The sequence below is a fragment of the Anolis carolinensis genome, unplaced genomic scaffold, assembly GCF_035594765.1.
Source record: "Anolis carolinensis isolate JA03-04 unplaced genomic scaffold, rAnoCar3.1.pri scaffold_8, whole genome shotgun sequence".
NCBI lineage: Eukaryota > Metazoa > Chordata > Lepidosauria > Squamata > Dactyloidae > Anolis > Anolis carolinensis.
Window position 1 is genome coordinate 4,328,703 of NW_026943819.1, and position 27,731 is coordinate 4,356,433.

Sequence of the window (27,731 nt, forward strand, 5' to 3'; positions counted from 1 at the left end):
GGTTAAGTGAGACTCTACTGTATTTTACTTGTTTTTCATTGGTTTAATTATGCTGTGTTTTATTGTATGTTGAAACTGGGCTTGTCCCCATGTGAGCCGCCCCGAGTCCCCTCTGGGGAGATGGGAGCAGGATATAAAAATAAAATTATTATTATTATTATTATTATTATTATTATTATTATTATTATTATTATTCCACCACACTCCGAGGCAGAGAGTTACACTGCTTAACAGCTCTTCGGAGTGTGCTGGAAGCTCAGGAAGTTCTGCTAAAACGTATGTATGTATAGGGAGCCCCCAGTGGTGCAGTGGGTTAAACCACCGAGCTGCTGAACTTGGTTGGCAGGTCAAATCCTGGGAGTGGGGTGAGCTCCTGCTGTTAGCCCCAGCTTCTGCCAACCTAGCAGTTCAAAAACATGCCAATGTGAGTAGATCAATAGGTACTGTTTCCGCGGGAAGGTAATGGCACTTCATGCAGTCATGCTCATGGCCACATGACTTAGGAGGTGTCTATGGACAATAATAATAAAAAAAAAATATTTATTTTTATACCCTGCCTCCATCTCCCCGAAGGGACTCAAGGCAGCTTACATGGGGATGAGTCCAGGTAAACGCTGGCTCTTCAGCTAAAAAATGGAAATAAGCACCAACCCCAGAGTCGGACACGACTAGACTTTATGTTTATGTCAAGACTATGTATGTATGTATGCTTGGCTATGACAGTTGCCTTCAAAACTCATGAAATTGTCAGTGTAAATGTGCCTTTGGTTTGATCTATGAAATGTTGGAGAATATGCCATCTGTGACCATTTAAAGCAACTAAATCTTTGGAAAAGGCATTTCAATTTTTTTGTGCTGCTATTTTGCTGTAAGCATTACTACCATATATGAAATGAGAATTGCCAGACATTGCTGAGCTCAGGAAAAGAAAAGGCACTAGAGATCATATTGCAAACATACAGACCAGCAAATATTCACAATTTAGAGCATTTCAAATTTTTGGAAGAAGCGAAGAAATGTTTTGTGAAACCTAAGAAATGACCAAATACTGATGTCATGGAGAAAGAGATACGGCCTTCTAGTTTGGAACTGCATTATATGGTCAGTGAAGACTCATATAAAGCAACTCAGTGCAGTTTAATTGTCTTATATGGGATCTTATTGATGAGAAAATGCAGTTTCAAAGTGCATTATATGACGGTGTAGAACCAGCTTATAAAAAGGACAAATTCAATCCCCGAACTGGAGAATTCTTCCCTGTGGACCCCATGGATTTGCTTCTTTTTCTCACAAATTAAGGCTTCTTTTCCATCCATATGGGGTTAAACGCAATCCCAACCATCACAGTGTCTCTGTGTTTTCCCCTCAAGATTTTGTTGAGAAAACCCAATTGTAAAAAATAACCACACACATACGAAGCGTCATTTGAATCATTTCCCTCAGTCACGTCTCTAATCCAGCAACTTGAATAACTCGGAAGACAAAACATAATAGGGACAAGCAACACCCAGCAGAAGGGCAGGCAGGTGAATGAACTAAAGGGACAAACAGATGGAGATATGGATATTTATATATATGCGTATGTGTGTGTGTGTATATATATATATAAAACAATGTGGAATGGGAGAGCGGTGCCACTGGGAAACACTGTTGTGCTCGCAACGGATCTCAAATCGGGCAGAATTAGTCACTTCCACTAGATATATGGCTATATATAGTGCGAGATAGGTATCTATATAGATAGATAGATTTATATATATATATATATGAGAGAAAGAGATAATATCGAGAGGTACATTCTGGATTCAGGCGCCAAAACGACATCCTCCATGGCAGCCTCTTTCCAAAACAATACAATGGAAATAACAATAGTAATAAAATTTCTCCTCCATTCCGTGGGTAGGTTCAGGTCCATTTGTAGCCTGGTCCTTCCTTCCTTCCTTCTTTCCTTCCTTTCACAGAGACACAAAATCGATGGCTTGCAGGAGAGGCAGCGAAAGGAGGAGCAACAGCAGCCAGGAGGTGTTTTGGATCAAGACGCTGAAGCCGGCACATTTCTCCAGCCGATCTACACGAAAGAAAGAAATGTAAACAAACAAACAAACAGATGAGGGAAGGACAAAATAGAGAAAAAATCCTGAGCTTGGATTGGAGCGAAGTCTACTTTCAGGGATGTCCATCCATTGTCTGTCCGCCTATCTATTTATCTATCTATCTCAGTGGTTCTCAACCCGTGGGCTGCGGCCCACTGGTGTGCCGTGAGACCTAAAATTAGGTCTGCGAGACATGCGGGGAATTTTTTTCGTGGTGTTTTAATTTTTAGGCCTGTTCCTGGAATTATTTGGGGTGGTGATTCAGAAAATTGCATTGGAGGATGATAATAATAACAACAACAACAACTCCTCAAAGCACAGCAGACAAAAAATCAGTACAAGAAAACCACACTACAAACTAGAGCTGACAGCTGGCACAACAAAACATTGCATGGAAAGTTCCTTGACAAAATTGAAAGAAAAGCTGATAAGGAGAAGACCTGGCTCTGGCTCACGAATGGGACCCTGAAGAAGGAGACAGAAGGCCTGATCCTTGCAGCCCAGGACCAAGCCATCAGAACAAAGGCAATTCAGGCCAAGATGGAAAAATCAGCTGATGACCCAAAATGCAGACTGTGCAAGGAAACCGACGAAACCATTGATCATATCCTCAGCTGCTGTAAGAAAATTGCACAGACAGACTACAAACAGAGGCACAACTATGTGGCCCAAATGATTCATTGGAACTTGTGCCTCAAGTACCACCTCCCAGCAGAAAAGAACTGGTGGGATCACAAACCTGTAAAAGTATTGGAAAATGAGCACGCAAAGATACTGTGGGACTTCCGAATCCAGACTGACCAAGTTCTGGAACACAACACACTAGACATCACAGTTGTGGAAAAGAAAAAGGTTTGGATCATTGATGTTGCCATCCCAGGTGACAGTCGCATTGATGAAAAACAACAGGAAAAACTCCGCCGCTATCAGAACCTCAAGATTGAACTTCAAAGACTCTGGCAGAAACCAGTGCAGGTGGTCCTGGTGGTGATGGGCACATTGGGTGCTGTGCCAAAAGATCTCAGCTGGCATTTGGAAACAATAGACATTGACAAAATCACGATCTGCCAACTGCAAAAGGCCACCCTACTGGGATCTGCACGCATCATCCGAAAATACATCACACAGTCCTAGACACTTGGGAAGTGTTCGACTTGTGATTTTTGTGATACGAAATCCAGCACGTCTATCTTGTTTTCTGTGTCATAATAAAATAATAATAATAACAACATGCCCTGGCAGAATATGTAAAGCAAAGTGAAGAACCTGCTTTGATTGAAGTCAAAAATCAGAAATTCCTCAAAACATAGCAGACAAAGAATCAGTACAAGAAAACCGCACTACAAGCTAGAGCTGACAGCTGGCACAACAAAACATTGCATGGAAAGTTCCTTGACAAAATTGAAGGAAAAGCTGATAAGGAGAAGACCTGGCTCTGGCTCACGAATGGGACCCTGAAGAAGGAGACAGAAGGCCTGATCCTTGCAGCCCAGGAGCAAGACATCAGGACAAAGGCAATTCAGGCCAAGAGCGAAAAATCAGCTGATGACCCAAAATGCAGACTGTGCAAGGAAGCATGTTGGACTATGATTCTGAAGACCAGAGTTCGCATCCATGCTCTGTTATGGAAACCCCTTGGGTGACCTTTGGCAAGTCGCATATTTCAGGAAACTCCATTATATGTTTGCCGTACATCAGAAATGACGTGGAGGCCCACAAATGAGGGAGTACATCTCGAACCTTAGCAGAGCATGTAATTATTATTATTTTGGGACAGTACTATTTGGGAGAATTTTGGGGATTGTTCTCACAGCCTCGGAGGAAGGCAGTTCTAAGCAAACCTTGTGGTAAAATCGCCCAAAGTTGGAAGCACCTTGAAGGCACCCAATGACCACGGAGGATTCCCTCACCTTTGATCACGGTGATATTCTTTGCCTGGGGCCCGTAGTCGTTGGTGATCTTCAGCTTGCAAATGTAGATCCCCTCGTCGGCGGTGGTGAAGCCGTGGAGGTAGAGGCAGACCAGGTTGTCGTCAGCAGTGTGGTTGGTGCGGCTCTTGTAGATGCTGCTCGCTGTGTTCCAGTTGCCGGCGACCACCACCCCCTCCGTGTTGTCCTTGCTCAGGCGGAACTCGTAAGTCAGGGCATTCTTGGTCTTCCGCTCGTAGTTGCAGTCGATGCGGAGGCTCTGCTTGTCCAAGCAAGCCTTCAATTTCTTGATCCTCTGGCAGCAAGCGAATTCCAGCACTGCAGGGAGCAAAGGGGTTCTCAGGGTGCGTCTACACAAGTGGAATCAAGGGATGTTGGAAGCAGCAACATCCCAAGACTTTCACTGTTTATTAATGTATACATTTACTAACCTGTCTTCTATGTGTAAGTTGATTTGCAAGTTTGATTGTACCTCTTTGGTGTGGGAGGAGTTATAGACAGGTGATTGTACTGAGCATGTTCAGACTCAGGACTCCATTTTGAATTCAGAGTCTGCTTTACACCTCAGTGGAGGTGGATGTGTTTCATTCCCTACAAAATTGGATGGTTTTGGTTTTACTCAGTTCCCTCTCCATACCACTAGATGGAGGCACAAGGCTAGTATCCAACAACATTGCATATATACTGTATATACTTGAGTATAAGCCGACCTGAATATAAGCCGAGGCACCTAATTTTACCACAAAAAAACTGGGAAAAATTGATTCCAGTATAAGCCGAGGGTGGTAAATTTCAGAAATAAAAACAGATACCAATAAAATTACATTAATGGAGGCATCCGTAGGTTAAATGTTTTTGAATATTTACATAAAGCTCTAATTTAAGATAAGACTGTCCGACTCTGATCAAATCATTATTCTCATCTTCTTCAATGTAAATGTGCTTATGTAATAATAAATAGAGTAAAATAATACAGTAGAGTCTCACTTATCCAAGCTAAACGGGCCAACAGAAGCTTGGATAAGCGAATATCTTGGATAATAAGGAGGGATTAAGGAAAAGCCTATTAAACATCAAATTAGGTTATAATTTTACAAATTAAGCACCAAACCATTAGGTTATACAACAAATTTGACAGAAAAAGTAGTTCAATGCGCAATAATATTATGTTGTAATTACAGTATTTACGAATTTAGCACCAAAATATCATGATGTATTGAAAACATTGACTACAAAAATGCATTAGATAATCCAGAACGTTGGATAAGTGGGTTTGGATAAGTGAGACTCTACTGTATACCATAAATACCCAAGTATAAGCCGACCCGAATATAAGCCGAGGCACCTAATTTTACCATAAAAAACTGGGAAAACATTGACTCCAGTATAAGTCGAGATACTAATAAAATTACATTAATTGAGGCATCAGTAGGTTAAATGTTTTTGAATATTTACATAAAGCTCAAATTTAAGATAAGACTGTCCAACTCTGATCAAATCATTATTCTCATCTTCTTCAATGTAAATGTGCTAATGTATCCTTTTAATAATAATAGAGTAAAATAATACATGTAATAATAATAATAATATATATAGTAAAATAATACATGTAATAATAAATAGAGTAAAATAATAAATGCAATAATAAGATCAGAGTGAAATAATAAATGTATTATTAATAATAATAAAAATAGAGTAAAATAAATGTATTTATTTATTTTATTTATTTCAAATATTTCTATCCAGCCCTTCTCACCCGGAGGGACTCAGGGCGGCGTACAATTGGCAACAATTCGATGCCGATACATCATTAAAAACAACAACATATAAAAAATACAACCAATTAAATACAGTATAAAATATAAAACATAAAACGTGTTTAAAATCCGTTCGTCCAATATCCTCCAACTTTATCCATATAACAATCTGGGTCGTCTTTATCATTTATTCATTAAAAGTATAGTAGCAACAATAATCGAGAAAAATAATACATGTAATAATACCAATAATAATAGAGAAAAATAATAAATGTACCATATATTCTCGAGTATAAGCTGACCCAAATATAAGCCAACAAGGACCCTCACCTGAGTATAAGCCGAGGGGGGCTTTTTCAGTCTTAAAAAAGGGATGAAAAACTAGGCTTATACTCGAGTATATACAGTTAAGTATACAATTGACATATTTTTCCACAACCTCTGGGGATGCCTGCCATAAATGTGGGTGAAATGTCAGGAGAGAATACTTCTGGAACATGGCCATACAGCCCAGAAAACACAACAACCCCATATTTTTTATCCTTCTGCTCTCCCAATATAGGGACTCCAGGCATGCTTTACCTGTCAGAAGGACTGCAATGCCAATGGTGGATTTCATTTTCCCCTTTGAGTCTGTCTTCTGGGACACGGTTTACGTTTGGCAGAAATCTGGGAAGAGAAGAAATCTCTTGTTAATAGAGAAGGAGATTGAGGTGGAAAAGGACCAGCCGATCCAAACCAGGCCATTGGAGGTGTGCTCCAAAGTTTGCAGAAAGAAGCAGACATGCAAGAATGCACGGTGTATTTATTAGTAAGGGCAAAGACATGTGTGATTTTCACGTGTTAAACAGATGCAATGCCAACTTGACTGTCGAGAAGGTGTATATTTTGGATTGTCTGCCTTTAGGAGCATCCACAGTTTGAGTTGTTTTTATGGTAAAGTGCAATGTACATTTTATGGCACTGGGCCAAATAATAATAATAATAATCAGGACCTCAAGATTGAACTTCAAAGACTCTGGCAGAAACCAGTGCAGGTGGTCCCGGTGGTGATGGGCACACTGGGTGCCGTGCCAAAAGATCTCAGCCGGCATTTGGAAACAATAGACATTGACAAAATCACGATCTGCCAACTGCAAAAGGCCACCCTGCTGGGATCTGCGCGCATCATCCGAAAATACATCACACAGTCCTAGACACTTGGGAGGTGTTCGACTTGTGATTTTGTGATGTGAAATCCAGCATGTCTATCTTGTTTGCTGTGTCATAATAAAATAATAATAATAATAATAATAATAATAATAATAATAATAATAATAATAATAATAATGGACTCTTACAAGTAAAACGAGCAGTCAAAGAAGAAGAACATGCCCTGGCAGAATACGTAAAGCAAAGTGAAGAACCTGCTTTGATTGAAGTAAAAAATCAGAAACTCCTCAAAGCACAGCAGACAAAAAAAAAGTACAAGAAAACCGCACTACAAACTAGAGCTGACAGCTGGCACAACAAAACATTGAATAGAAAGTTCCTTGACAAAATTGAAGGAAAAGCTGATAAGAAAAAGACCTGGCTCTGGCTCACGAATGGGACCCTGAAGAAGGAGACAGAAGGCCTGATCCTTGCAGCCCAGGAGCAAGACATCAGGACAAAGGCAATTCAGGCCAAGATTGAAAAACCAGCTGATGACCCTAAATGCAGACTCTGCAAGGAAACCGACGAAACCATTGATCATATCCTCAGCTGCTGTAAGAAAATCGCACAGACAGACTACAAACAGAGGCACAACTATGTGGCCCAAATGATTCATTGGAACTTATGCCTCAAGTACCACCTCCCAGCAGCAAAGAACTGGTGGGATCACAAACCTGCAAAAGTATTGGAAAATGAGCACGCAAAGATACTGTGGAACTTCCAAAGCTAGACTGACAAAGTTCTGGAACACAACACACCAGACATCACAGTTGTGAAAAAGAAAAAAGGTTTGGATCATTGATGTCGACATCCCAGGTAACAGTCGCATTGACGAAAAACAACAGGAAAAATTCAGCCGCTCTCAGGACCTCAAGATTGAACTTCAAAGACTCTGGCAGAAACCAGTGCAGGTGGTCCCGGTGGTGATGGGCACACTGGATGCCGTGCCAAAAGATCTCAGCCGGCATTTGGAAACAATAGACATTGACAAAATTACGATCTGCCAACTGCAAAAGGCCACCCTCCTGGGATCTGCACACATCATCCGAAAATACATCACACAGTCCTAGACACTTGGGAAGTGTTCGACTTGTGGTTTTGTGAAACGAAATCCAGCATATCTATCTTGTTTGCTGTGTCAAACAATGTCGTTGTGTCAATACTAATAATATAGTAAACCCCTGTAACTGCAGAATACATATACACAGTTTAATTTACCTGCACCGGGGGGGATTTGTACCTTTAGGTCCTTCAGGTGGTTCTTTGGTAAACTTTCCCTTGAAGTTACCATAGGATTGCATTGGAAAACTTAGCAATTTCCTACAGAAGATATCTCTAGTTGCCCTAGAGCAGGGGTCCCCAAACTAAGGCCCAGGGGCCTCCAAGGTCTTTTACCTGGCCCGTGTCCTAAACTTTAAACTTAGGGTTGACCTAAGTCTACCGGGTCTTTGGAGGTTTCTTTGCTTAGTTATAGCCTTATGAGATCATCTAGATGGTCTTTGAAGGTATCTTTGCTTAGCTACGGCCTTTTGAGACCATCTAGATGGCTTTTGGAGGTCTCTTTGCTTATCTATAGTCATATGAGACAATCTAGATGGCTTTTGGAGATCACTTTCCTTACCTATGGTCATATGAGACCATCTAGATGGCCTTTGGAGGTCACTTTCCTTACCTGTGATCCTATGAGACCATCTAGATGGCTTTTGGAGGTCACTTTCCTTACCTATGGTCATATGAGACCATCTAGATGGCTTTTGGAGTTCACGTTCCTTACCTATGGTCATATGAGACCATCTAGATGGCTTTTGGAGTTCACTTTCCTTACCTATGGTCATATGAGACCATCCAGATGGCTTTTGGAGGTCACTTTCCTTACCTGTGATCCTATGAGACCATCTAGATGGCTTTTGGAGGTCACTTTCCTTACCTATGGTCATATGAGACCATCTAGATGGCTTTTGGAGTTCACTTTCCTTACCTATGGTCATATGAGACCATCCAGATGGCTTTTGGAGGTCACTTTCCTTACCTGTGATCCTATGAGACCATCTAGATGGCTTTTGGAGGTCACTTTCCTTACCTATGGTCATATGAGACCATCTAGATGGCTTTTGGAGTTCACTTTCCTTACCTATGGTCATATGAGACCATCTAGATGGCTTTTGTAGGTCACTTTCCTTACCTATGATCATATGAGACCATCTAGATGGCTTTTGGAGGTCACTTTCCTTACCTATGGTCATATGAGACCATCTAGATGGCTTTTGAGGGTGCCCTTACTTACCTATGGTTTTATGAGATCATCTTGATGGCCTTTGGGGGCCTGTTTCCTTACCTATGGTCTTATGAAACCATCTAGATGGTCTTTGAGGGCCCCTTTCCTTGTCTGTGGTCTTCTGATGACCTTATGAGATCGCCTAGATGGCCTTTGAGGGCCCCATTCCTTAGCTATGGTCTTATGAGACCATCTAGATCAGGGGTCCCCAAACTAAGGTCCGGGGGCCGGATGCGGCCCTCCAAGGTCATTTACCTGGCCCCCGCCCTCAGTTTTATAATATAATATTTTTATATCAGTTTTAATAATATAATATATTCTATATACACATAATATTGATAATAATCTTATGTTATACAATATAATACTAATAGTAATACCATATAATAATATTAATTATATGTTATATATTACATATTATATAATAGTATAGTGGTATAGTTCAATATAGTAATATATAATGCTAATATTGTGTTATGCTAATAATATAATATATTGTATGTACATACCGCGGCTCTGAGTCCCCTTCGGGGTGAGAAGGGTGGGATATAAATGTAGTAAATAAATGCAGTAAACAAATAATTAATTTTAGACTTAGGCTCGGCCAAAATCTGACATGACTTGAAGGCACACCACAACAACAACAACAACAACAACAACAACAACAACAATCCTGCTTCTTGGCAGGGGGTTGGACTAGATGGCCCATGTGGTCTCTTCCAACTCCTATTCTATGATTCTATGATTCTATGATTAATCCTAATTAACTTGACTATCTCATTGGCCAGTAGCAGGCCCACACTTTCCATTGACCTAATAGTTGGTTATGTTGGTTAAAATTGTTTTCATTTTTAAATATTGTATTGTTCTTTCGTTGTTGTTGTTGTTGCACTACAAATAAGACATGTGCAGTATGCATAGGAATTTGTTTGTTTGTTTGTTTTCAAAGGATAATTCGGCCCCTCCACAGTCTGAAAGATTGTGGACCGGCCCTCTGCTTAAAAAGTTTGGGGACCCCTGATCTAGATGGTCTTTGAGGATACCTTTCCTTATCTATGGTCTTCTGATGGTCTTATGAGACCATCTTGATGGTCTTTGGAGGTCTCTTTGCTTACCTATGGTCTTATGAGATCAAGGCCCATGGGCCCTCCAATTTCATTGACCTGGCCTCTGTTCTAAACTTTAGACTTAGGGTTGACCTGTCTGAAATGACTTGAAGGCACACAACAACAATCCTAATTTTTGACTATTTCATCCTAGTCTGGCCCCCCAACAATCTGAGGGACTGTGCATCGACCCTCCACTTAAAAAGTTTGAGGAGCCCTGCCCTAGAGCAAAGGTCCCCAAACTAAGGCCTGGGGGCCGGATGCGGCCCTCCGGGGTCATTGACCTGGCCCCCGCCCTCAGTTTTATAATATAATATATTGTATATACATATAATATTGATAATAATATTATAATGTAATACAATATAACACTAATAATAATACCATATAATAATATTAATTATATATTCTATATTACAGGGGTCCTCAAACTTTTTAAGCCGAGGGCCAGTCCACAATCCTTCAGACTGTTGAGGGGCCGGATTATCATTTGAAAAAAATACAAACAAATTCCGATACACACTACATATGTCAACACAACAACAACAACAACAACAACAACGAAAGAACAAGACAATATTTAAAAATAAAAACAATTTTAACCAACATACATTTATCAGGATGTCAATGGGAAGTGTGGTCCTGCTTCTGGCCAATGAGATAGTCAAGTTAATTAGGGTTGTTGTTGTTGTTGTTGTTGTTGTTGTATGCCTTCAAGTCATTTCAGACTTGGGGTGAGCCTAAGTCTAGAATTTATTTATTTATTAATTATTTACTGCATTTATTTACTACATTTGTATCACAACCTTCTCACCCCAAAGGGGACTCAGTGTAGCTTACAAATTATATGAACATACAATATATTATATTATTAGCATAGCACAATATTAGCATTATATATTACTATATTGAACTATACCACTATACTGTAATATTATTAGTAATATTATATGCAATGTAGAATATATAATTAATATTATTATATGGTATTATTATTAGTGTTATATTGTATTACATTATAATATTATTATCAATATTATATGTATATACAATATATTATATTATAAAACTGAGGGCGGGGGCCAGGTAAATGACCTCGGAGGGCTGCATCCGGCCCCCGGGCCTTAGTTTGGGGACCCCTGCTATATTACATATAATATTACTAATAATATTACAATATAGTGGTATAGTTCAATATAGTAATATATAATGCTAATATTGTGCTATACTAATAATATAATATATTATGTACATATAATTTGTAAGCCACTCTGAGTCCCCTTTGGGGTGAGAAGGGTGTGATACAAATGTAGTAAGTAAATTAAATAAATAAATAAATAAATAAATAAATTTTAGACTTAGGCTCATCCAAAATCTGAAATGACTTGAAGGCACACAACAACAACAACAACAATCTTAATTAACTTGACTATCTCATTGGCCAGAAGCAGGACCACACTTCCCATTGAAATCCTGATAAATGTATTGTTTTTATTTTTAAAATATTGTATTGTTCTTTCATTGTTCTTCTTGTTGTTGTTGTTGTTTTTGCACTACAAATAAGACATGTGCAGTGTGCATCGGAATTTATTTGTATTTTTTTTTTCCAAATGATAATCCGGCCCCTCAACAGTCTGAAGGATTGTGGACCAGCCCTCGGCTTAAAAAGTTTGAGGAGCCCTGCCCTAGAGTAACTCTATAACATATCTTATGTGGATAAGGGGATCTTATTGTAACAACAACAACAACAACAACCAAGAGTGAAGAAGAAGGGGGTCAGGAAGACATCATACCAACCTGTCTCCCATGTCATCAGTTGGGAGCCCCTCCCACCAAGGAATAACTGCCACTCTGGGTCCATAGTTCCATCATTTCTCCTGTGCCATAGCAACAGGCTATGCTAACTTTATATACATATATATAATATACAATAACTGATAAATATATAATATATTGTATATACATATAATATTGATAATATTACAATGTAATACAATATTATACTAATAATAATACAATATAATAATATTAATTATATATTATATATTAAATGTAATATTACTAATAATATTACCGTATAATGATATAGTACAATACAGTAGAGCAGGGGTCCCCAAATAAGGCCCGGGGGCCGGATGCGGCCCTCCAAGGTCATTTACCTGGCCCCCGCCCTCAGTTTTATAATATAATATTTTTGTATTAGTTTTAATAATATAATATATTGTATATACATATAATATTGATAATAATATTATGTTATACAATATAATACTAATAATAATACCATATAATAATATTAATTATATGTTATATATTACATAACATATAATAGTATAGTGGTATAGTTCAATATAGAATTATATAATGCTAATATTGTGCTATGCTAATAATATAATATATTGTATGTACATATAGCTGCTCTGAGTCCCCTTCAGGGTGAGAAGGGTGGGATATAAATGTAGTAAATAAATGCAGTAAATAAATAATTAATTTTAGACTTAGGCTCGGCCAAAGTCTGAAATGACTTGAAGTCACACAACAACAACAATCCTAATTAACTTGACTATTTCATTGGCCAGTAGCAGGCCCACTCTTTCCATTGAAATCCTGATAGGTTTATGTTGGTTAAAATTGTTTTCATTTTTAAATATTGTATTGTTCTTTTGTTGTTGTTGTTGTTGTTGTTGTTTCACTACAAATAAGACATGTGCAGTATGCATACGAATTTGTATCTTTTTTCAAATGATAATTTGGCCCCACAACAGTCTGAAGGATTGTGGACCGGCCCTCTGCTTTAAAAGTTTGGGGACCCCTGCAGTAGAGTCTCGCTTATCCAACATAAACGGGCCGGCAGAATGTTGGATAAGCGAATATGTTGGATAATAAGGAGGGGTTAAGGATAAGCCTATTAAACATCAAATTAAGTTATGATTTTACAAATTAAGCACCGAAACATCATGTTAGACAACAAATTTGGCAGAAAAAGTAGTTCAATACACAGTAAAGCTATGTTGTAATTACTGTATTTATGAATTTAGCACCAAAATATCACTATATATTGAAAGCATTGACTACAAAAATGCGTTGGATAATCCAGAACGTTGGATAAACGAGCGTTGGATAAGTGAGACTCTACTGTATAGTCATTTAATGCTTATATTGTGCTATGCTATTAATACCGTATATACTCGAGTATAAGCCGACCCGAATATAAGCCGAGGCACCTAATTTTACCACAAAAAAACTGGGAAAACATTGACTCCAGTATAAGCCGAGATACCAATAAAATTACATTAATTGAGGCATCGGTAGTTTAAATGTTTTTGAATCTTTACATCAAACTGTAATTTAAGATATGACTGTTCAGCTCTGATCAAACCATTACTCTCATCTTCTTCGATGTAAATGTGCTTATGTATCCTTTTAATAATAGTAGAGTAAAATAATACATGCATTAATAATAATAATAATAATATCAGAGTGAAATAATAAATGTATTAATAATAATTTCAGAAATAAGAACAGATACGAATAAAATTACATTAATTGAGGCATCAGTAGGTTAAATGTTTTTGAATATTTACATAAAGCTCTAATTTAAGATAAGACTGTCCAACTCTGATGAAATCATTATTCTCATCTTCTTCCATGTAAATGTGCTTATGTATCCTTTTAATAATAATAGAGTAAAATAATACATGCAATAATAATAAAATAATAATAAATACAGGAAAATAATACAAGTAGTAATAGAGTAAAATAATAAATATGATAATAATAAGATCAGAGTGAAATAATAAATATATTAATAATAATAAAAATAGAGTAAAATAAATGTAATAGTAGCAACAATAATAGAGAAAAGTTTAAGATAAGACTGTCCAGCTCTGATCAAATCATTATTCTCATCTTCTTCAATGTAAATATGCTTATGTAACCTTTTAATAATCCTTTTAATAATAATAGAGTAAAATAATACATGTAATAATAATAATAATAATAAGATCAGAGTGAAATAATAAATGTATTAATAATAATAATAATAAAAATAGAGTAAAATAAATGTAATAGTAGCAACAATAATAGAGTACAATAATAAATGTAATAATAATAGAGTAAAATAATAAATGCAATAATACAAATAATAATAGAGAAAAATAATAAATGTACCATATATTCTTGAGTATAAGCTGACCCAAATATAAGCCAACCAGGATCCTCACCCGAGTATAAGCCAAGGGTGGCATTTTAGTCCTAAAAAAAGGGCTGAAAAACTAGGCTTATACAGTAGAGTCTCACTTATCCAAGACTCGCTTATCCAAGGTTCTGGATTATCCAAGCCATTTTTGTAGTCAATGTTTTCAATATATCATGATATTTTGGTGCTAAATTCGTAAATACAGTAATTACAACATAACATTACTGCATATTGAACTACTTTTTTGTCAAATTTGTTGTATAACATGCTGTTTTGGTGCTTAATTTGTAAAATCATAACCTAATTTGATGTTTAATAGACTTTTCCTTAATCCCTCCTTATTATCCAAGATATTCGCTTATCCAAGCTTCTGCCGGACCATTTAGCTTGGATAAGTGAGACTCTACTGTACTCAAGTATATACAATATATATTATATATTAAACTAGCTGTGCCTGGCCACGCGTTGCTGTGGCAAAGTGGTGGTGATATTGGTTAAAAATGGTTGTGTAATTTTTATTTGACGTTATTTGTATTTTTTTATTAATTTTATTGTAAGTTATCTTTTTATTTATTATATTTTATTATTTTCTTGTATTATTTTTAGTTATTTTCTGTTATTATAGTATTTTATTGTATGTTTTTTAGTGTTTTAATTATTTTTTTAGTGTTTTTTATTATTTTTGATTGGGTTGCTAGGAGACCAAGTTGGAGGAGCTTAGCCTTCTAACTGGCAGCAATTGGATAAAAGCAATTATTCCTCTCTCTCTAATTATGACTTTATTTTTCTTTTCTTTTTGTTGTATCAACCTAGAGGCATGGATGAGGGGTTGTGCTGCCAATTTTCGAGGTTGTGGGGTGTTTACTTTTGTTGTTTTGTCCGCTGTAGTTTTGTTGTTTTGTGGGTCGCCGTGATGCCATCACTCTTTTATATATATATAGATGTAATATTACGAATAATATTACCATATTATGATATAGTACAGTATAGTAATTTAATGCTTATATTGTGCTATCCTATTAATATATTGTGTGTACATTTGATTTGTAAGCTGCTCTGAGTCCCCTTTGGGGTGAGAAGAGCGGGATATAAATGTAATAAATAAATAATAAATAATAATAAACCATGTCCTTTCCTTTATTCTTTGCTCTCTGCAGCGACAAGGCCCACCCATATTATTTTTCTGGGCAAGCAGCTGCCCAATATTCCATGTTGTAAAGGAATTTCCCTCCAACACTTTATGGCTCCTTACCACCCTCCTTGTAATTGCTGCCCGAGGCAATGGCTTTGCTCTTCCCAATGGCAGAGCCGGCCCTGCGGAGCGGATCTCGATCCCGCCTCTGCAAGGTGAATTTAGCATTGGATGACTCATCCTGCCGCAGTGAAGGAAGGAGGCCAAGATCACAGCTGAGAAGGAGGATGGCGAGGCAGATGCCGTTGGAGGCGTTTGCTTTGTTTCTTTCGTTCTTGGCGGGGGGGGGAAAAGGGAACATGGAATATATCAGAGCTTTTTCGAGACAGGACCAAGGCAGTTGCCAGTGGAGAACAAGCCTATAAAACGTGGACACCAATCAGTCTCTTTCCCATTTACCAGCCTGACTCGAGCACTCGGAAAACAAACAGGAGCCAATATAACACACAAGCCGTTTATCGAAGCAGAATATATATCTATGCAGAATTAAGGCAGAAAGTCAGTGTAGGAAATATTTCTTAATATACAGTATAGTCCATTGCAGTTCAGATTGTGTTATACCTCAGCCACCTTTGGTTTCTGAACCTGGTTCAGAAATGAACTTTGACCAAGATGAAGCTTATTCTGACCTTTTGCCCAGTTCTACGAGCTCCTTCCAATTACAGACCCCAGCTGTGGATAGCTCCAATGCTTCCTTAATTGGGAGAGATACTGAAAACATGACTCCCGTGGTAGAACCAGATGTCCTGAGTTCCCCAGGGAATGTATCCTTTAACAGAAGGGAGTTTCTGCATCGCCAGAGATCACAGAAACAGGAGCTTCGAAGGAGTCAACGTTTGGCATCTAGAGGGGATACTGGATAGGAGATTCCCTTGGCAACCTTTGGGGAGTTGCTTTCTCTTCGCTGTGATTAGATCTAAGTTCCATAAAAGTTTCTTGCACTGTAAATAATTTGTGGTGTCAACGTAGTGACTTCTGAGAACACTTGACCATTTCTAGTTCCCTGATTTCACGAAGCCAAGTCTCCTGTTCCTGGCGGCCAAGCCGAGCTGCGACTCCCGATTTAATCGGGAGTAAATTCACATCCTTGCCTTGTTCCTGAATCCAGATTACTTTTAGCTACGTCTTCTACCTGCCTTGATATCCAAGACTTCCTAGTCACTTTGGACCTTGTTATTCACTCCTGCTTTCTTGTTGTTTCCCCACTCAAGAACTTCCCAGCAGTTTTGAGCGTGTTTCGGTTTCTGGAATTTGGACAATAATATTGGACATATCTCTTCAACTCTTGGGACTAATTCATACCATTTCTTAAAGGACTATTGTTCACTCATCTTTTCCACTTATTCTTTCCTGAATTTATTATTGTTTTAATAAAGATATTATATAATTATTGGTCTCTGTTTGGTTTCCAGTGCTCACGCTGCCTTGGGGTGCAACAGATTGGGTTCAGAAATGTCCAAATTGTAATCCACAGATGGAAACTCAATAGTTTCCTCCAAGAAATCAAAGACTGTCCAAAAACAATAGCAGGACACACAGCGCAGCAAATCTGCAACCTCTAAATCCACTCGAAAAGTCTCGCAGTAGGAACAAGAAAGCAAGGCAAACAAGGCAGAGTCAATCTCGATTCAAGAACAACGAAATTTGGTGTAAGGCGAGGTTTACTCAAAACTTGCGCCATGGCGTGGCTCGCCTGGAACTGGGAACTTGACACAGAGTCAGGAGACAAGGCAAGGAGCTGGAAACTGGAACCTCTTCCGAGGAAAGGCAAAGTTGACACCGCAGCGATAATACAGTGAGGGCACTTTTAAGGAATCCCAAGTCTGTAAAATTAAGGAGTACAGGACCCACAAAAACTTCCCATGGGAAAGTTAGCCATCCAACCTGAGAGCTAATCTTCAACTTCGTCTCCCTCTCTCCTGCTCCTATCTTATGTAACAAATTCCTTCTGATTAAAAGGCTCATCTTCACCCAGGTCAACACCATCTGGTGTGGGTAATGATGAAGAGACTTCGGAATGTTTGCCAATTAGAGGTTCTTCTGAAACAACCATATCAGGCAGCTGCAAGGCCATGGGGCTCGGTCCGGGGCAGAAAGGTCTGCAAAATCCACAGCGTCATCTGTTTCCAACTCCATCTCTTGATGGAATATAGGCCATGATGGCTGATCTACAACACTGACCATTGTTTGCAACTTTATGCAGAAGTAAGCCTTTCTAGGATCAATGAGACTTGTGTCCTATTGCAGAATGCCACCCCAGTCATAGAATAATAGAATCGCAGAGTTATTATTATAATAATAGGATGACTGAACTTAATGAAATATATTATTTTAATGGATGAGTCTCCACAATAATTGTAACTGATTTAATTGCTTTTAATGCTTGATACTTATATATTTCTGGACGTTATTATGCTTTGTGTGATACTATGCTAATGATACAATATATTTATAGGTATTCTATATATAACATATTGTATATAATATACAGTATAACATACAATAATATATAACAATGTATTGTATGTGCATATAATATTGATAATAACAATATAGTAATGTAATGCTTATATTGTGCTATGCTAATAATATATTGTATGTACATTTGATTTGTAAGCCACTCTGAGTCCCCTTCGGGGTGAGAAGAGCGGGATATAAATGTAGTAAATAAATAAATAATAAAATTATTTGAAAAATATATTGAAAAATCAGCTGATGACCCAATGCAGACTGTGCAAGGAAGCTGACGAAACCATTGACCATATCCTCAGCTGCTGTAAGAAAATTGCACAGACAGACTACAAACAGAGGCACAACTATGTGGCCCAAATGATTCATTGGAACTTATGCCTCAAGTACCACCTCCCAGCAGCAAAGAACTGGTGGGATCACAAACCTGCAAAGGTCGTGGAAAATGAGCACGCAAAGATACTGTGGGACTTCCGAATCCAGACTGACAAAGTTCTGGAACACAACACACCAGACATCACAGTTGTGGAAAAGAAAAAGGTTTGGATCATTGATGTTGCCATCCCAGGTGACAGTCGCATTGACGAAAAACAACAGGAAAAACTCAGCCGCTATCAGGACCTCAAGATTGAACTTCAAAGACTCTGGCAGAAACCAGTGCAGGTGGTCCCAGTGGTGATGGGCACATTGGGTGCCGTGCCAAAAGATCTCAGCCGCCATTTGGAAACAATAGGCATTGATAAAATTACGATCTGCCAACTGCAAAAGGCCACCCGACTGGGATCTGCACGCATCATCTGAAAATACATCACACAGTCCTAGACACTTGGGAAGTGTTCGACTTGTGGTTTTGTGATACGAAATCCAGCATATCTATCTTGTTTGCTGTGTCATAATAATAATAATAATAATAATAATAATAATAATAATAATAATAATAATGATGATGATGATGATGATGATGATGATGCTGTCCAAGGTGTAGGGACCTTTTCCATCCAATAGAATAGGTTCAGCACCTTGGACTGTGCTTCCAAAGTGGGAAGGAAAACCCTAGCCCTAACCCTAACTCACATGAAAGCTGCCATCCTCTACCATTATTGAGCCAAACTGGATACAGTACAGTCTCACTTATCCAACACTCGCTTAACCAACGTTCTGGATTATCCAACCATTTTTGTAATCAATGTTTTCAATACATCGTGATATTTTGGTGCTGAATTCGTAAATACAGTAATTACAACATAACATTACTGAGTATTGAACTACGTTTTCAGTCAAATTTGTTGTATAACATGATGTTTTGGTGCTTAATTTGCAAAATCATAACCTAATTTGAAGTTTAATAGGCTTTTCCTTAATAATAATAATAATAATAATAATAATAATAATAATAACTTTATTTTTATACCCCGCCTCTATTTCCCCAAAGGGGACTCAGGGCGGCTTACATGGAGCTAAGCCCAAATAAAAACAATAGCAATATAAAATACAACAATAGACAAAAGACATGCACAATTATAAAAATTTAAACATTAGCCATTAAAAACAAATGACAAGAACTAATAAAAACATGGATTAAAATGGAGAGGTTGTAAAAGTAGACTGGGTAAGGTGCACCATATCAATATTGTAAACACGAGGTGACTGATAAAGTGCTGCAAATTCTTGGAATTAATCTCTCCTTATTATCCAACATATTCGCTTATACAACGTTCTGCCGGCCCGTTTATGTTGGATAAATGAGACTCTACTGTACTTGTCTTCTCTGCTCATTCTGTACTGGGTTTTATGAATTAGTCTCCTGTTTTAATATTGTATGCTTCATGTCGATTTTATCGATTGTTTTACTGATAATTGAGGTTTTATTGGTATAATTGTTTTATTGTTGTATCATTGATATTTGATTGTTTTATCGGGCTAGGCCCCATGTAAGCCGCCCCGAGTCCCTTCGGGGAGATGGGGCGGGGTATAAAAATAAAGTTATTTTTATTATTATTATTATTGACACAACGATGTTGTATGACACAGCAAACAAGATAGATAGGCTGGATTTCGTTTCACAAAACCACAAGTCGAACACTTCCCAAGTGTCTAGGACTGTGTGATGTATTTTCGGATGATGCGTGCAGATCCCAGTAGGGTGGCCTTTTGCAGTTGGCAGATCGTAATTTTGTCAATGTCTATTGTTTCCAAATGCCGGCTGAGATCTTTTGGCACGGCACCCAATGTGCCCATCACCACCGGGACCACCTGCACTGGTTTCTGCCAGAGTCTTTGAAGTTCAATCTTCAAAATTATTATTATTATTATTATTATTATTATTATTATTATTATTATTATTATTCCCAAGTCCACCAGACTGGAAGTGTGTAGTGAATAAAGAGAGCGGGGGAAAATATCGGCAGTGCTTATTATTTTCCATCTTCCATAATTAACTGATGAATTAATGGAGTAAAGTGGAAAGACCCAAGCGGAAAAGTCGGAGAGAACAACTGAGAGGCTGTTTCCTTTTAATAGAGAAGAAAACAGAAGACAAAAGCCTTCCCAAAGGAATGAGAGAAGGAATGCATTTCTGTCCCACATCCTCCTCCCTTGCCCACAAATCATCTCCATATGTTGCAGAGGAGACGGAGGAGCCGAACGGGGACAAAGGCATCTTATCTCCCTGGAAAGTGCAGTGGCCGCAAATGTCTGAGAACAGTCAGGGGAAAATGTGGCCAGATTTCTACATGGCTGGGTCAAGATCCAAAGGGTAGTTGAAAGCAGAATGGAAATGGGAAAGACTTGCAGTTCAGGATGCAAAAAAGATCAGCATTCTCCAAGCTTCCCTTTTTCACACCTGACCACAACAAGCCGGATAAGGAAGACCATTTGGTTGGGAAGGCTGATTTATGAATTGATCTGGTTTCAAACGTGGGAAAGGACAATGGAAAGGGAGGTGTGAATGGAGAAGAAGAGACGTGAGGGGAGGAGGGAAGCAACAACTTAATATACCGGGAAAAGAGCGGAAGAAGGGCAGTAGAAGCTTTGCGGTCATCTTGGCAAGGAGGATTCAATGAAGTTTTCCATAGCTCCAAGCTGTGTGAGCCTATCTTTGTGTCCTACACCTTCCAGGAACTGACACAGTGCTCTACTGAAATGTTACGTTTATTTATTTACAGTTCAAGGCACATCTGGGAAATGGGATATTTCCTGCAAGAATGATGATCAACACATCTGGGAACGGATCCAATGTGATCTGCCTGCCCATGTTCTCCCTTCTCGGGTCCCTAGAATTGCCATGGCATTTTCAGCCCTCTCCAAAATGGGGAAATGGAATCATTATGAATCATAGACTCAAAGCAAATGGAATGCAGGAAAAACTGGGATTTTTTTCCCCTATCACATTTGTGTGGGTTGAAAGTGAAGAAAATCTGGGAGGATAGAGCAATATCCCCCCATTCTGAACATCTTTCCCCCAGTATTCATAACTCATTCATTTAAATAGGACAGTTTATGCACGGGAGGGCATCTAATAAGATTATTTTTTTTGTGTCAGGAGCAACCAGAGTTGCTTCTGGAGTGAGAGAATTGGCCGTCTGCAAGGACGTTGCCCAGGGGACATTGCCCGGATGTTTTGATGTTTTACCATCCTTGTGGGAGGCTTCTCTCATGTCCCCGCGTGGAACTGGAGCTGATAGAGGGAGCTCATCCGCGCTCTCCCCGGGTGGGATTCGAACCTGGCAGCCTTCAGGTCAGCAACCCAACCTTCAAGTCACGAGGCTTTTATCCCCTAGGCCACTGGAGGCTCTATCTAATATCTAATAAGATAAAGGTAAAGGTTTCCCCTGACTTTAAGTCCAGTCGTGTCCGACTCTGAGGGTTGGTGCTCATCTCCATGTCTAAGTCAAAGAGCAGGTGTTGTCCGTAGACACCTCCAAGGTTATGTGGCCAGCATGACTGCATGGAGCGCTGTTACCATCCCGCCAGAGCGGTACCTATTGATCTACTCACATTGGCATTTTTTACGAACTGCTAGGTTGGCAGACGCTAAGGCTTACAGCAGGTGCTCATTCCTCTCCCCGGATTCGAACCACTGACCTTTCATTCAGCAAGTTCAGCAGCTCAGGGAATTAATCCAGAGGGCATCTAATAGATGCAAAATGGGGGGAGACGCTGGTACCTTTGAAATGGGATACATATATTTTGTAATGGCACGAAATTGAACTAGATGACCTTGAGGGTCCCTTAGGACGTAGTGCGAAGATAAGTAGGTGAGTGAGAAATATCTGGGTCATGAAGGGAGCTTTGCGAGCATGGATAAGGTCCTAAAATATTTGCAATTTCCCCAGTAAAAGATGGTCTCTTCTTGCACTGGCAGGTGGTTGTCTAGATGACCTTGCGGGTCCTTGCCAACTTTATGTGACAGAGCCCCAGAAAGACAAAATGGCACAAAGGGGATATTATTATTATTATTATTATTACTATTGACACAAAGACAAAGTATGACACAGCTAAACGAGATATATATATATGCTAGATTTTGCATCACAGAATCACAAGTCGAACACTTCGCATGCATTTAGGACTGTGTGATGTATTTTCGGATGATGCGTGCAGATCCCAGCAGGGTGGCCTTTTGCAGTTGACAGATCATAATTTTGTCATTGTCTATTGTTTCCAAATGCCGGCTGAGATCTTTTGACACGGCACCCAATGTGACAATTACCAAAAGGACCACCTGCACTGGTTTCTGCCAGAGCCTTTGCCATTTGCAATTATTATTATTATTATTATTATTATTATTATTATTATTATTATTGATACCCTGCATTTTCTCTCCATAAGCACCATGTTGGTGCCATTAAAAGCCTTACATTGGCGCAAGGGTCCTCTGATGTTGGAGAGAAATATAACATTATTATTATTATTATTATTATTATTATTATTATTATTATCATTAATACCCTGCATTTCTCTCCATAAGCACCATGTTGATGCCATTAAAAGCTTTACATTGGCGCAAGGGTCCTCTGATGTCGGAGAGAAATATAACATTTATTATTATTATTATTATTATTATTATTATTATTATTATCATTATTACCCTGCATTTTCTCTCCATAAGCACCATGTTGGTGCCATTGAACGAGTTACATTGGCGCAAGGGTCCTCTGATGTCGGAGAGAAATATAACATATTTATTATTAATAATAATAATAATAATAATAATACCCTGCATTTTCTTTCCATAAGCACCATGTTGGTGCCATTGAACAAGTTACATTGGCGCAAGGGTCCTCTGATGTCGGAGAGAAATATAACATTTATCATTATTATTATTATTATTATTATTATTGTTATTATTATTATCACCCTACATTTTCTCTCCATAAGCACCATGTTGATGCCATTAAAAGCCTTACATTGGCGCAAGGGTCCTCTGATGTCGGAGAGAAATATAACATCTATTATTATTATTATTATTATTATTATTATTATTATTATTATTATTTTATTATGACACAGCAAACAAGATAGATATGATGGATTTCATAATAATAATAATAATAATAATAATAATAATAATAATAATAATAATAATTACCCTGCATTTTCTCTCCATAAGCACCATGTTGGTGCCATTGAAAGAGTGACATTGGCGCAAGGGTCCTCTGATGTTGGAGAGAAATATAACATCTATTATTATTATTATTATTATTATTATTATTATTATTATTATTATTATTATTATTTTATTATGACACAGCAAACAAGATAGATATGATGGATTTCATAATAATAATAATAATAATAATAATAATAACCCTGCATTTTCTCTCCATAAGCACCATGTTGGTGCCATTGAAAGAGTGACATTGGTGCAAGGGTCCTCTGGTGCCGGAGAAAAATATAACATATTAATTATTATCTCCTAGCTTTGGATGGTGGCTCTCTCTCGAAAACAACCTGTCTCTTCTCTCCCTTCCTTTTTGCCTCCTCTTCCCCTATTATTGCTGAAGACCCACTCCTTAAGTCATACCTACAGAGCAAAACAAACCCCCATTGACACTTGGAAAACATTGGGTGCAGAAAAGGAGAAGGTGGAAAAGGTGTCGGCCCTTGCAAAAGGGAATTACGCACACACACACATATATATATATAGCAGAGCAGATAGCAAGCAAAGCACATTGCCGCTGCCTGCTGGGTGAGTGCGAATGCTGCAAAGACTGCGGCATTCCTGGCAGATGTGTCCTGGCATTTGGGCACAGCGGAGAAGGAGATCAGGTTACTGCTTTCCCAGCACACATTTCTCCCTGTGACAGGACTGCGGCAAATTCAAAGCCCATGGGGCTGGGCCCGGTATTCAAAGCCCAATACAGGTGTCCTTGGGCGTGTGCCTTCGAGATACCCGCTGACATATGCTGACCGCACAATTGTGGTTTTGCTGAAATAAGGCCAACACCACCCGGGATGCTTTGGCAGCATCTCACCCCGGTCTGGCCCAGCACAACGTCCACAACCAGACATGATCTGGTGCCTTTGGGCATTGCCCTGGTTCAGTCTGCAGTTCTAGGAAAAAGACTGGCAGAATTGGCTTCCCTTGAGTGATCCAGACAGAATCTGCGCCATTCTGCCTCCGCTTTCCAGCTGGTTGGCGCATCATTTGCATGTGCTCTGCAGAGAGCATGAAGGAGATGGGAGAAGCAAGGAAGGGCCCAGGAGTCAATCCAAGAAAGTCCTCCTTTGAGCCCAATCTCTACTCCTAATTATTATTATTATTATTATTATTGGGTTGTTGTGTGTCTTTCGGGCTGTGTGGCCATGTTCCAGAAGCATTCTCTCCTGACGTTTCGCCCACATCTATGGCAGGCATCCTCACAACCTCTGAGGATGCCTGCCATAGATGTGGGCAAAACGTCAGGAGAGAATGCTTCTGGAACATGGCCACACAGCCCGAAAGACACACAACAACCCTGTGATCCTGGCCATGAAAGCCTTCGACAACACATTATTATTATTGACACAACGACGTTGTATGACACAGCAAACAAGATAGATATGCTGGATTTCGTTTCACAAAATCACAAGTCGAACACTTCCCAAGTGTCTAGGACTGTGTGATGTATTTTCGGATGATGCGTGCAGATCCCAGTAGGGTGGCCTTTTGCAGTTGACAGATCATGATTTTGTCAATGTCTATTGTTTCCAAATGCCAGCTGAGATCTTTTGGCACAGCACCCAGTGTGCCTATCACCACCGGGACCACCTGCACTGGTTTCTGCCAGAGTCATTATTATTATTATTATTATTATTATTATTTTATTATTATTACACAGCAAACAAGATAGATATGCTGGATTTCGTATCACAAAATCACAAGTCGAACACTTCCCAAGCGTTTAGGACTGTGTGATATTATTATTATTATTATTATTATTATTATTATTATTATTATTGTACGACATAGCAAACAAGATAGATATGCTGGATTTCGTTTCACAAAACCACAAGTCGAACACTTCCCAAGTGTCTAGGACTGTGTGATGTATTTTCGGATGATGTGCGCAGATCCCAGCAGGGTGGCCTTTCGCAGTTGGCAGATCGTTATTATTATTATTATTATTATTATTATTATTATTATTATTATTATTATTATTATATGACACAGCAAACAAGATAGATATGCTGGATTTTGTATCACAAAACCACAAGTCGAACACTTCCCAAGTGTCTAGGACTGTGTGATGTATTTTCGGATGATGCGTGCAGATCCCAGCAGGGTGGCCTTTCGCAGTTGGCAGATCGTTATTATTATTATTATTATTATTATTATTATTATTATTATTATTATTGACACAACGACGTTGTATGACACAGCAAACAAGATAGATATGCTGGATTTCATATCACAAAATCACAAGTCGAACACTTGTGATTATTATTATTATTATTATTATTATTATTATTATTATTCCACAGATATATAAACCCCACTTGCCTAGCTTCCAACAGACCTCACAACCTCTGAGGATGCCTGCCATAGATGTGGGTGAAATGTCAGAAAATGTCCGGGCCATACAGTACAGAAAACTCATAAAATAATATAAAAATATAAAACTTATTTTATATATAAGTAGAGGTAAAGGTTTCCCCTGACGTTAAGTCCAGTCATGTCCAACTCTGGGGGTTGGTGCTCATCTCCATTTCTAAGCCCAAGAGCCGGCGTTGTCCGTAGACACCTCCAAGGTCATGTGGCCATAGGCATGACTGCATGGAGTGCCGTTACCTTCCCGCCGGAGCGGTACCTATTGATCTACTCACATTGGCATGTTTTCGAACTATATCTATAAATAATAATAATAATAATAATAATAATAATAATAATAATAATAATAATAATTTTATATATAGATATATAAACCCCCCTTGCCTAGTTCCCAACAGACCTTACAACCTCTGGGGGTGCTTGGCATAGATGCAGGCGAAACGTCAGGAGAGAATGCTTCTGGAACATGGCCATACAGTACGGAAAACTCACAGCAACCTATGCAAGCCTTTGACAACACATCTTTTCTGATCCTTCCCATCTCCATCCTTCTACTCATTCCCTATTTTCTTTATTTCAACTCGACCCCTCTTCCCATGCCTCTCTCCCAGACAGATCTCCTAAAAGACCCCCATTATGATCTTATGATGATCTTATAAAAGACCCCCATTATGATCTTATGATGATCTTATATAAGACCCCCATTATGATCTTATGATGATCTTATAAAAGACCCCCATTATGATCTTATGATGATCTTATAAAAGACCCCCATTATGATCTTATGATGATCTTATATAAGACCCCCATTATGATCTTATGATGATCTTATAAAAGACCCCCATTATGATCTTATGATGATCTTATATAAGACCCCCATTATGATCTTATGATGATCTTATAAAAGACCCCCATTATGATCTTATGATGATCTTATATAAGACCCCCATTATGATCTTATGATGATCTTATAAAAGACCCCCATTATGATCTTATGATGATCTTATAAAAGACTCCCATTATGATCTTACGATGATCTTATAAAAGACCCCCTTTATGATCTTACGATGATCTTATAAAAGACCCCCATTATGATCTTATGATGATCTTATAAAAGGCCCCCATTATGATCTTATGTTGATCTCCTAAAAGACCCCCATTATGATCTTATGATGATCTTATAAAAGACCCCCATTATGATCTTATGATGATCTTATAAAAGACCCCCATTATGATCTTATGATGACCTTATAAAAGACCCCCATTATGATCTCCCCTCTTTACCTGGGTCCAGGCGTGGTTGCGGCTTCTCTGCAGATTGAAGAAGGAAAGAGAAGGGAGGGGGGAGTAGGATGAGCATAAGGGGCGGGGCTATGCCGAGGCCACGCCCCTTCCCTGCAGTACATTCTCTGCAGGCTGCAGGGCTGGCTTTGGCAGGATTTGGAGTTTGTGTAGTTTCCCAAAACCTTCCAGCCTTCTCTGCTATA

General features: G+C 38.6%; 1 protein-coding gene across 1 annotated transcript; it reads right to left on the bottom strand.

Annotated features, from left to right (window-relative positions):
- Positions 1 to 1,552: 1,552 nt before the first annotated feature.
- thy1 (Thy-1 cell surface antigen) lies at positions 1,553 to 27,665 on the bottom strand. The gene is made up of 4 exons (XM_062960785.1): positions 27,529 to 27,665; positions 6,361 to 6,447; positions 4,004 to 4,339; positions 1,553 to 2,068 (listed from the first exon to the last, which is right to left on the bottom strand). The coding sequence occupies exons 2-4, from the start codon at positions 6,395 to 6,397 to the stop codon at positions 1,956 to 1,958; spliced, it is 486 nt and encodes a 161-aa protein (XP_062816855.1). The 5' UTR covers positions 6,398 to 6,447; positions 27,529 to 27,665; the 3' UTR covers positions 1,553 to 1,955.
- Between the last annotated feature and the right edge of the window lie 66 nt (positions 27,666 to 27,731).